This window comes from Oryzias latipes, chromosome 18, assembly GCF_053564925.1.
Source record: "Oryzias latipes strain Hd-rR chromosome 18, Olatipes_Hd-rR_3.1".
In the NCBI taxonomy this organism is placed as follows: domain Eukaryota; kingdom Metazoa; phylum Chordata; class Actinopteri; order Beloniformes; family Adrianichthyidae; genus Oryzias; species Oryzias latipes.
Window position 1 is genome coordinate 1,408,003 of NC_136254.1, and position 12,673 is coordinate 1,420,675.

Below are 12,673 nucleotides of genomic sequence, written 5' to 3' on the forward strand. Positions count from 1 at the left end.
AGCTGTAACCCTGTTCCTGTGGTCACTAAAACCACATCGTTGTTCAGGAACGCCTCTGGTTGCAGGTTGTGGGGGGGTATGGTGGCATGGAGTCTGGTTTGGCAACCAGACTCCATGCCACCATACCCCCCCACACTGAAGCATGGAAGAGCATGCAGCGCTCCTGCCCACCCCGCCCAGGTGCAGAACCAGACCCCCCAACCGACCGAGCCTCCACTGCCCCCACTGGACACCACAAGGCCCCAACCCCACCCCTAACCACGGCAGACAGACAAGGAGCAGCGATGACCAGGCCCCCCCACCCCCTAAGTCATGGAGTTACTATGGGAGACCAGAGAGACTGGATTCTTTCAAAGTTACTGGAACCTTGGGCTGACATTTTTTCCAAGCTGATATGATCAAACAGCAGATTTCTGTGTTGACTTATATTTATATTTTTCTTGTTTTTCAATTTATTAAAATAGTTTTTTTAGCAATACAAAGAGTTGTGAAAATGATAGATGCTAATCCTTCTTCTATATCGATGGCACTCATGTCACCAAGCACACAAAGTGACGGTGAAGCTGTGATTGAAACCTTAAGCCAGACTGATAAATCGGCACATACCTGCTGCCAGAGAGCCTGGACAGGCGTGCAGAACCACAGTGCATGCATGTAACTGTCGGGTAGATTACTGTCACAGTGCTGACAAATGTCTGAGTTACTGAGACCCATCTTGAACATCCTCTGTCCAGTGTAGTAAATTCTGTGAAGAGTTTTGAGATGGATTAGCTGCAGATTTGGACTTTTTGTCAGTTTAAAGGTGTTTAGACAAAGTTCTGACCAAAAACTTTCATCTGTGCTGATGCTCAAATCTGCATCCCATTTTGTTGTTGGGAGTGAAATATTATTATCTAAATTACATAAAAGTTTGTATATTTTGGAGAGAGTTCTATTCATTGAAAAATTAATCAGAGTGGTAACTACATCTGGTAGCTTTAAATCGTCGTCTTTATATTTATACTTTTTAGTAATACTTGATTTAAGTTGCTGATATTCCAAGAAGTTATTTATTCCATATTTGTCTTGAAGTTCCTGGGGAGTTATGAATCTTCTATCAATAATTACGTGCTCTAGTTGTTTTATGCCCCCTGCTTGCCAAGCTGGGAAGTGGATCATTTTTTTGTTAATAAGGATGTCCGGGTTGTTCCAGATGGGTGTCATTTTGCACGGTTGAATTGATGATTTTGATATTTTGAGAAATTCCCACCAGGCTGTTAAAGTGGCGTTTATATTAATACTTTTGAAACAATCCTGTTTTTTTAACTGTTTGGCTAATAAATGGTAGCTGTGACAGGTTGATCTTTCCACATAACGCCTGTTCCAAGTCTAACCATGAGTTGGTTTCTGGATTATTTTTTAACCATTTTAAGATGTATTGTAATCTATTTGCAAGAAAGTATTTGTGGAAGTTAGGTAATTCTAATCCTCCACAGCTTTTTGCAGATTTTAAAGTTTTTAGACTAATTCTTGCAGGTTTATTTTTCCATAAAAAGCTTGATATGGATGAGTCTAATGTTTTGAACCATTTTAATGGCGGTTGTGTGGGAATCATTGAGAAGAGATAATTAACTTTGGGTACGATTTTCATTTTTACTGTGGCTACCTTGCCCATAAGGGACAGAGGCAGGTTGGTCCAGCGTGTTAGATCGTCCTGTATGCTTTTCAGTAATGGGGTGTAGTTTAGCTGCACCAGTTCTATTGATACCTAAATATTTGATATTTCCTGTTTTAACTGGAATTGTGAGTCTTTTTTCCATATTCCTGTTGAGTGGTAATAAAACAGACTTATTCCAATTAATGGAATAGTCTGATATGGAGGAGAATTCATTAATGATTGTTGCTGTTTAATTTACAGAATGTAAATTCCTTAAAAACAGTAATATGTCATCTGCATAGAGACTAATTTTATGATGGCTGTGTTTGGTTTTTATTCCTATAATGCTCTCATTCTGTCTTATTGCTGCAGCTAAAGGCTCAATAAATACAGCAAAAAGAGAAGGAGAGAGTGGGCAGCCCTGTCTGGTTCCTCTTCCAAGAAATAACCTGTTGGAAGTCTGTTTATTAGTTCTAACTGATGCATTGGGGTTGTGATATAATATTTTGATCCAATTGATGAATGCTTCTCCAAAACCAAACTTATGGAGGGCAGCAATGAGGAACTTCCAATTTACTCTGTCAAAGGCTTTTTCAGCATCCAGCGATAGTATAGTCATTTACTGGTTTTCAATGGTGGCAAAGTCTATTATATTAACTAGTCTACGGACATTATCATCCGAGTGTCTGCCTTTGATGAATCCAGTCTGGTCGAAGTGAATTATGTGAGGAGTGATTTTTTCTATTCTCTGTGCTAGTGCTTTGCAGATAATTTTTACATCTGCATTGATTAGAGAAATAGGGCGATAGCTTGAAGGACTAGTGGGATCTTTGTCTGGTTTTAGAAGAAGAATTATGTTGGCTGAGTTCATGTTAGGTGGCATTGATTGGCTCTCATTAATAAATGTGACCGTTTTATAAAATGTTGGTGCCAGTTGTTCCCAGAATTCTTTATAAAACTCAGCAGGAAAGCCGTCAGGCCCTGGTGCTTTACCATTGGGCATAAGTAACAGAGCTTCATGAAGTTCAGACAGCGAGAGCGGAGAGTCTAAGTTTGTGATTTGATCCTCATTTAGCCTGGGTAGGTTTACATTATTAAGAAATGAGTAAACTAAATGTTAAAAAAATGTTTAGTTTCCCAATTAAACATTTAGTTGGGAAACTAAATATATAATTAGAAAGTATATATTTAACATTTAATTAATTATTTACCTTGCTAACTAAATATTTTGTGAGTAAATGTAAAATGTTAAACCTGGATCTCATTTTATAAATTGTTAGTCTGTGAGCTTTCTTTATATTAATTTTTATTTTTATTATTTCTCCGTTTTTTTAAACAAATTTAACACATTTTGAAGCACTTTCTATGTAGTTTTATGTATCATTTATAATTTTAGTGGTAAGTTGTTTATTTCTTTTAATGTATGAATGTTGCACTGACCAGAAAACTCTTAATTTCATTGTATGGATGACAATAAAGAACTATATATAAATATTTAAGTTAAAAAGGTGAAAATATGCATTTAAAAAATAAAACCAGTTTTTCTTCTCCTAAAACAGGCTAAATAACCAAAAATATTACCAATATTGGGCTGTCACTTTACAAACAGAGCCATATAGTCTCACAACTGACATTATTGGCCAAAAAGGAGATTTTAAACGTTTCTTCTCTACAAACTTCAATTCAGACCTGAATTGTTTTGCTTCTTCGTAATAATATGTTGACTTATTTTCTCATGAACACACATAACCAGTAATGACAGCAAATGTTAGATGATACTCTGCTTTCAGAAGTAAAAGAGTATTCAAAAGTAGCTCAACAGTACAACACATTTATTGAATTTACTCAAATTACAAAAGAGACTAAGAAAAAGCACAGATTAAGAAAAATCCTCTGTAAGAAACGGCTATCTTTTTATTTCAAACTGGAAATGCACTTTTTGCGGAAATTCTAACGATTTAAAAAAAAATCTTCCATAAATGAGAAAGTTTTGCTTAGATAATAGTACAAATCTGTCAAATGTCTGAGTCGCCTCTACAACCAACCCCTGTAAAACATATTGCTCAAGGTTTTCTCTAAAAACTCTTTGTACAAGCTCAAAAATGTAGCACACTTCTTTTTGTTGAACTGTCATTGTTGGGGAGTTTTCTCCTCCTTTCTCCCAGCGAGGTTTGAATTTCACTCCCATGATGAGAACAGACAAGAAGCTTTTGGCGAGTTTCACTGGTGCTGCAGTGGAAAAGAGACAACAGAGAGGAAAGTCTCTAAACTACGTCACGCGGTTTCTGGATTCTGATCGTCTGTGTTTTCTGGACTAGTGAGAAGTTTACGGAAAAGCTCAACTGAAGAAAAAGAAAGGCAGGAATCTATTTGGACTTTAACCAACCGGGTTCTTGAGGAGCCGTCTGTCTCTAGTCTGAAGACAGTCGCTGCGTTTCCATCAGACGCATGATTCCAGAAAAGGTCAAAACACGTCTCACAATCACAGTTTCCATTAAATCCATTAAATTGTGTGAATAAACACAAACCAAATCAACGCTGTAAGTCATCCAGAAACATGGATGAGACCATTAAATGATTGACAGCAGATGCATTCACACTTCTGCCACGACGCCAGCGTCATCGTGATCTGTCAAAGGAGACGTCGGCGTCTTCTTCAGACCACAAAGCGGCGAGCTCCGTACACGTGGGAGGGGCTACGGATGAAGCCGTTTTTGGTAAATGGTGGTTGGTGATTTTCCAGAGGAGCTGTGGATCCAACAATTGAGTTGTGCGATGCTGTGGGACGTCTGGTGGCGCCCGCTGTGCAGCGCCAAGGCCGCCGGTTCCTACTGAGAAGCTCATCGCCATCGGTTGGTGGTCATGTGACGCATTTATTCAGAAAAAAGTGCTTCCATTGCATTTTGGTGAAATATTGAGGATACGCCTCAGAAACCAGCTCCTCCAGGCACAAACACTCATTTTTGATCCATTTATGATCCCAAATGAGCGCAGCGTCGGCCAATGGAAACGCAGCTACTGAAGCTCTGCAGGACCGGCCTGCTGCTCCGTCACCACTTTGGAGTGGAAAACCTTTTTGGGATGAAATTCCAGTCAATTTAAAGAATGTAGGAGACAAAAATGTCAAATTGGTTCAGAACATTTTCTTTTTATCAACTCTGTGTGTTTGGATATGATATGAAGACAAAGCAAAAGTGAAGCTGGTGGTGAGACGGCACAGAAGGAGGTTTCAGATGAACTTTGGTAGAAGAGCGTCGTCGTTCATTAGAAACAGGATCTAGAACAGCAGAAACATGCTAAACAATTGTTCTCCATCCATCACTGCTGAAACCCCCCCTCATTGAAAGCTGGATGTCAGATAAATCAGTCGTCAAGTGCTTCCACTAAATCTCCTCATTTTGTACCCCCCCCCACTCACACAAAGCACACACTCCTACGAAGGAAACTCAATAAATAACATTCAACGCCATCCGGCGCCGCTGACCACGCCTTTGTCACATTGATGCACAAGTCAAGGGACGAGCATACTGCCGGCATGGCGACCACGGAGACCAACGCAGCGACCACAAGGATCCACAGCTTTCGGGGGCTCCTTCCAGCAATGCCAGTCCTGCTTCGTGCGGCAGGACGTCGTCTCCAAAAGCCCGATCCCACCATCGAGCCGGACGCGTCCAAGCACAGCGGCGGTCCGATGGGTTCTGTGGAGCAGAGGAGGAGACCCAGCAGCCAGCTGCTCGGAGCCTCAGGACAGTCCAGACGTTTCCAGGTAACTCTGAAGCTTTCGGACTGTGCTTCTGTCCAGGGAGCAAAGGTCAAAGTCAAAAGTAGTGTTTGTGATGTGGAAGTGTCCGGTCTCTTCGATGAGGTTAACGATCTGGGAAAGAGGACAGAAAAGGAAAGTCCGTCCCTTCAGAAGCTTCACTGCTGATGAAAACATTCAATTCTATTTCATTTCTTTAGCCTAATATTTACAACAACAGTCGTCTCAACGGCTTCATTCCAGTAACTGTGTGATAAACATGAATCCTAAAGAACATAGAATCAAGAGGGAACGGCTAAACTAAACTAACATCTCTGCCCTTAGACCCCCCCTTCTAAGAAATAACTCCTAAAAAAACTGATTTCAGAAAGATGGCAGAAACCTCAGGGGGGTCCACATGAAGGAGGGATCCCCCCCCAGGACAGACAGGCCATGAACCAGAACTCTGAGAGAGAATTAACTTATCTAACTCTGCAACTACATGTTCAACTAGTCCAACAGACGAGCTTCATCCAGATGGGGGGGGGGGGGGGGGGGGGGGGGGGGGGGTCATGTAGGTCACTGAGAATCATCCTAAGGACACCGTGACCACTGTGAAGCATGGGGGTGGAAGCATCATTTTTCTGCGTGGTTATATAACCAATACTTAAAATACTTTCATGTATTTTATTGTTTTTTTCTTAACATTCTGTCTCAAACGGTTAAAGTTTGTCTACAATCAAAGCTTCTCATCTTATTGTCTCTATGTCTGGACCTAACCAGCTCTCAGAGTGACGTTTAGGTCAGGGGTCGGGAGCCGCATGCGTCTCTCTGTGGTTTAGTAAAATAACCGTCATGTTCTCAGATTGTCGTGGCGCCTTTAACACCGTCAGGTGGGGCGAGCGGGCAGGAGAGAGAGAGCAGCGTGAACACAGGGAGGGGGCGTGTCTGCAGCTGTGAACGCCGACCAGAGTCTGTTATGGGATGGAAAGTTCTTCTGGAAAGACAGTCAGTGGTGATCTGGTAGGGGGCACGTGAGCGCCCCCCAAAACAAAACAGCCTCATCTCCCCCTAGACTAACACCCCCCATTTCTACATAAAATTAACTAAATGTGTGTCAGGCGCCCCCACTATCCTGTCACCTTCCTGCTACGATGACCGTATGTTGAGCTGTCTGTGTAGAACACGCTGGAGGGGGGAGGGGGGGGGGGTTGCACGCGGTGGTTAACAACTTGGAGCTGCAGAGGTGTGAACAGGTAGAGAGGTGGGGGCGGGGCTTAGACTGACTACTTATGATTCCAGACAAACTAACAGCTGCTTCCTAATAAAACATAGTTTTAATATAATGTATTGTGTTTACTGGATTAAATAAATAAATAGATGGAGTCTGCATCAAAGTGAATCTGTTTCCATCATCTGAACTCTGGTGTTTGACAGACAGAAATTCTATTCAAGGTTGTGGAAAATGGACAAAAGATCAAAAGAAACATAACGCTCATAAAGAATTAAAATAAAGAATTCAAAAAATATCCTGACAGCATTTTGAATCCATACAAGTATTATCAAATGAACTATGAAAAACATTTTTTCTAGCACATCTAGTGTTGCGGCTCCCTGTGCTTTCATCTCAGTGGTAAACTGATCCAAATGGATCTATAGAGGTTCAGGTTGCTGACCGCTGGTCTACTGCTTTTAAAGCAGTGAGGGTCACAACGACAGTTGATGTCTTACAGTCTGACTGTTATTACTGTTTCATTTAGATGTCAGTCAAAAGGGTTGGGCCTGTCCACAGACACACGGAAATATTACAAACAAATCTGTTTTTTTATGGAAATGAACAAACACACTAAGTGATTCAATGCTATAAAGTATTCAACCTTCGTTTTCCTGTTTCTCTTTCTTTATTCTAGCTTCTTCCTCCATTTTTGGCCGCTTAACTCCCACAGTTTTTCATCTATTTCAACCATCCAACTATTCAAATGTTCAGCTCTTTCATCTTTTTCCAGCTGTAACTTTTGGTTCTTCAAATCCTTGAACCTTTCCAGATATTCCAGGATTTCTGCCTCCATTGAAATAAATGGGGAATCCTTGGTGCAGAAGCTCGCTGGTTCGATACCCGACTCTGGCATTTTTCACAAACAGATATGTTTTGTTGTTGTGCGGTTTTCACTTTATTTATGCTCATCTTGGATCATTTCTTTATTTATTAACAATTCTTACCTTTAAGTTTCATTTTCATCCAGCGGTACAGCATCAACCTGCAGTTTTCTTCTAGTATTGTGATTTTTTGGACAGTGACCCAGCAGAAGCTCACCTGCTGTAATATGTGCCCCTCCCTTAGTGTCATCAGTCTTTTGTGCAGCTCCACCAGCTCATCCAGGTAAGCCTGAAAACAGCATTTCCAAGCGTTCAACAGAACGTTTTCTTTTATTTCAACAGTTTTTGCTGCTGACACCATGGTTGTGGGGGGGGGTCCATCTCTACCTTGTCACAGTCCAGGTTTTTGCTCTTGTCCTGCTTGCTCTGCCTGATGGGACTCTTCACCTCCAGAATCTGTCAGAACACCGAAACCAAACCGTGAGTCACTGAGCGGGACGACTCCTACGATGCGTCCACCGACAACCTCGCCGCTACCTGGCTGTTGGTGGACTTCAACAGGGCGGATGTGTCTTTACGGGAGGGGGGTGGAGAGGTGTCGCTCTCACTGCCGTCACTCAAACTCACCCTGGATAGAAAAACAGGAAGGAGCTTCAGAAATCACAAGAAGCTCACACATGAATCCAAGTTTTTCCCCAAAGTGTGACGATAAACTCCACAAACATTTCCTTCACACGGACGCCTGCTGTTCACCTGCATCGGTAAAGCCGTCTCCATCCTGACTCACCTGCGCTGATGGTGTGGGAGGTGTGCGTGTGCAGGTTGCTCTCCGTCTGAGTCCATGTCGTTGTCCTCTTCGTCCTCGGAGTCGTCATCGTCGCTGTGCGGCTCCTGCATCACAGACTGCAGCGGCCCCAGGACTGAGTCAAAGACAGAAACGCTCACGTTGTTGTTTGGCTGCAGACTGACACAAACCCTCCAGAACCCGTCATCATCATTTGAAAAGTTCCAACTTCAAGTCATGTCCAGGTCAGACGGGATCAGAGGTTTGGCGTTCCTTCTGCCGAGTTACCTTGGCGTTTGTGGTGTGTTGGAGCAAAACCTGAACTGGAGCTGGAACTGGCCGGACTGGGCTGTTCCGACTGAAAGTACAAACCGAAACACAACACTAAACATCTCTGCATCAGAGAAACCCACTTCATTTTAAATAACAATAACTGTTTTCTAACGTTCACTGGACAATGACAGGATGAATAAAAGAAGAAACGATAGAAAAGAGCAAATGTCTCATATTCTCTGACACATCTGTAAGATCCATAAATAGAACTGAGATAAAACTGAAAGTATTAAAGAAAAACAGAGTTTGATGCATAAAAGTTGAATATGAAAACCGAATGGAAGAAAGCATGACAGTCAGAATCGTGCAGGATCCCCTCATGTTGTGCACTCCGTCTCCCCAGCCCAGTAATGCAAATGTGAGCATTAGCTGTAATGATTTATGCATAAAAAGTACAAAAACAAAACCAGAAACAATGACAAATGGAACCCACGTTTATTTTTATTTATTTTTTATTTTTTTTTAACCCACGTTTACAGCATTTAAAAGGAGGAAGAAAACCGGAAGAGGATGTAAAACCTCCTCTTTGACTGTGAAACCTTAACCTTATTACATGGAATCTTCTGGAAAATTTATATTCATTTACTTTCATAATCATATGATTCATTCTATTAATCGATTAACTTTTTTGTACTCATAGTATTTTCTGTGTGTTTTGCTAGAAAAATAACTTTTTGTATATTTAACTGCAGCTACTGTTTTGCCCATTTCACTGATACAATCTGGTAAGTCTGTGGTTGATTTTGCTGTTTGCAGGTTTTTTTTTTTTACACAGACGATGCCCCTACGCTGATGACGCACATTTAACGATGCCCCCATTTCATTCGTTCACCAGTAGCCCTCGTAGCCCAGAGTGTCAAACCCAGTATCCACCCGTACGGACAGTTGTGACTAAGGCTTAAGGCAGCTGCAGACGTTTCAAACCGCTCACCGTCTCTCTTGTGAACGTGCAACTGTTTGTGCGTTGAGTGTGTCACAATTAGAAAATGCACAAGATCTTGACAACCTCAGACTCTCACTTTAGGTATTTCTGTGCACCTAAACAGGCCTGATCTGATTATGTGATGAACACTCTGTGCACCCCGATGGACACGGATGGGAAAACCAAAATAAGACTGTCAGTGACGTGTACGCCACATGGGAACGCTCGTCCGGCCCAGAACAGAGTTAAGAATATCCTACACCCCATTGACCGTCCTCGAAGGCCCAAAGCATTTTACAGTCACACACACAGTCACACATTGGTGGCGGCTCCGCTGCTGAGCACTGGCGCCAACCTTCCACCAGAGGTAAGGTAGAATTCAGGGTCTTGCCCAAGGACACTTTGACTAGACCTGCACAGTAAATCGCAAATTTATCGTTATGGCAATATCCAGCTCTGCAATATCCGTATCGCAAAAGTCGACAAAAAAATCGCAATAAATCACAAACCTTAAATGTGTTAAAACAATCATATGGCAACTTGAGGCATTTAACGACTCAAATAAATCCCTTTATCCATTTGACAAATCAGGTGGAGGCCTATTATGTTAGATGTTTGTCACCTATGTCGACGAGAGTCACATAATTTTTAAACTGTTGCAATGAAATGGGAATGATGTTTTTGGTTATTTTGCTATTTGTTTATATACCGCAAATTATATCGTTATCACAATATTAATCTGTAATATCGCATATCGCAAGTTTTCCTCACATCGTGCAGCCCTAACTTTGACACATGGGCGGTTAAGGTGGGAATCGAACCTGCAATCTTCAGATCGGAGGTCGACCGCCCTGCCAGGGTTAACTTATCACTAACGGCTCATGTGGGACACAGAAAGCATCAGTCTTCAGTTCCTCTCACTTTTTACAGGTCAAAACACAACTGAAGGCACAGGTCCACCTACAGCACAAACTGTTAACATGAAAAAAAACATCCAAGCAAAAGAACCCGGAGGCCGTTCTTGTAGAAAAATGTTTGATTTAGAATCGACAAATGTAAAGCCGTTCTCGTCTGTTGTCTGGTCCAGTTTGACTAATTTCCCCCAGCAACCTTTTGTTAGATTTGAACCAAAACTTCCTGTACAGTTGCTCAGCAGGACGTTCGTCCTCCTCTACAGACCACGTCTGTCTGCCGTCCGATGGATCTAATCTTTGTACAAGAAAGTTCAGAAAAGACCACAGCTGTAAAAGGTTGACAGAGTTCATCAAATTAAAAAAGGGGAAAGTAATTGTTGATTGACATTTAGTGAAATCAGAAAGATTAAGACGTCCTTAATGCAGTCGTGATCAAACCAGTCCAATCAGAAAATACGTTCTTTGATCATGAGAAACATTGGTGTTGATCTGAAAAGACAGACATGTCATTTTTGCCTCTTTAAAATCTGCAATGCCTTCATTAAAATGCATTTTTACTAGCATGTTTAAATGTAATTTAAAAAAATACATTTCTCGATCAAGTGGATTGAAGTTGCGGCCCTCCCTCAGCTAGACCCTTCCTTCAGTGGCCCCCAGGTAAATTGAGTTTGAGACCCCCGGTTTACGTGTTCTTAGCGTGTTTATTTCTGCTTCTTCTGTGGTTTTAACACGGTTCATTCCTGATACATCTGTGAAAGTTTCACCTAAAGACCACAACGTTTCTCCCCTTTTCCACTTATGTTCACGTATGACCAGTTTACATCCAAACGTACTTGGTGGCTGTGTGACGCGGCCTAGAGGGCTGCATTGGGATTGGGTCCTGCTGGGTCACGCAGGACCCAACGCAAATCTCACGGGATTGGGTGGTTTGAATTGTGCTGCGGGCGGCAAAAAAAACCCCCTGCGGGATCAGTGCTGCCATGAATATCTCATGAATATATAATAACGGACTACGTTAGGCTGTGCGGCTGTTGGAGTCTTATGTACTGAAGCTCGGTGAAGGCACCAGGTAGAGACGCCCACTGGCCTTTGTCATCTAACCTGTTGTTGGGGGTTTGCAACGCCCCGTTCTTAGGAATTGTGTTCTTTAAAGCCTGATACCGCTGTCGCGTGTGGGCGGAGCTACCAGCTAAAGTTCTGGTCTGATCGCTGCATGGAGCGATGTGTTTCTCAATGCATGGTAGACACTGAGAATGTGGACAGATCAGGTTTATTGTTTTGAAGAGTTCTACTTGGTAATCATGTTTCCATGTTTGAGTTCATAAAATCATCCCAGAGAAAGTCTCTGCTTCAACTCCCGCAGGGAAAGCTGCGTCTGAATCTGACGCCGTGTTTCCATCTCTCTGACAGAGTTTGAAGCCAAAGCCCCTCCCCCGCCTCTTTACCTGATTTTCCTCTCTACCTGTTCACCTGTTCACATCCTCTGCAGCTGAGAGTTGGTTTCCCCCGCAATCCTCAGTCTGTTTTACACATAGAGCCCTAAATACGGTCATCGTAGGTTGCCACGATAGTCGGGGCGCTCTAGTGCAGCAGAAGGATGAAAGAGCTGTGACTCTATCCGGCAACACTGCGCTGGATCAGGAAGGAGCAGGTTACCTGGCATGGACATGATGTCAATGGATGAAGCAGAAAAGAAGCTCAAACGAGGTTCATCGCTTGACACTCATTGTGTTCAGATCTGCGTGCTGATGCCCCACTGAGGCGCAAAACAGCAAAAACCGGAAAAGGCTGAAGCTAAAAAAAAGTATTTTTCAGTCAGGAAAAACTTAATTCATAGATTTTCAGCTCTGTTGAACCATTACAATGCTTTTTTTCCTCCATAAATTCAAATGACTTTGACCTAGAGGTAAGATCGGGCCTAAAAAATCCAGCCCGACCCGACACAGGCCCGCGGGCATTAAAGCCGAACCCGCCCCGAATCCGACCAATTAACTTGATTTGCAGGCCCGAGCCTGAAGCAAACCCCAAAGTTCAATTTATCCCATAGTATTTTTGCCAGAAAAAAGATTTAAGGTTAAAATGTCTACATATTTTTATGATCATGATAAATGCATTTGAACAAAGAAATAATGCTGGAACACAGAATAAGAGGCCAGACTTAGAGAGTGAAAGACAGATCTTGATGCGCACTCGCTTCAGTACGCAGAGAAATTCTGCAGCCGCGGCGGTGCGTGTTTGCCTTTTCAGT

General features: G+C 42.4%; 1 protein-coding gene across 8 annotated transcripts in view; it reads right to left on the minus strand.

Moving 5' to 3' along the window:
* Positions 1–3,447: 3,447 nt before the first annotated feature.
* The window catches only part of mllt3 (MLLT3 super elongation complex subunit), a 41,527-nt gene continuing 32,301 nt past the window's right edge, over positions 3,448–12,673 (minus strand). For all 8 annotated transcript variants that reach the window (XM_023966205.2, XM_023966207.2, XM_023966206.2 and 5 more), the window contains 6 exons: positions 8,545–8,614; positions 8,260–8,392; positions 8,010–8,100; positions 7,860–7,928; positions 7,690–7,761; positions 3,448–5,510 (listed from right to left, as the gene is read on the minus strand). In XM_023966205.2, the coding sequence (XP_023821973.1) occupies positions 5,379–5,510; positions 7,690–7,761; positions 7,860–7,928; positions 8,010–8,100; positions 8,260–8,392; positions 8,545–8,614 (567 nt within the window). In that variant the 3' untranslated portion in view covers positions 3,448–5,378. The remainder of the gene's footprint in view (positions 5,511–7,689; positions 7,762–7,859; positions 7,929–8,009; positions 8,101–8,259; positions 8,393–8,544; positions 8,615–12,673) is intronic.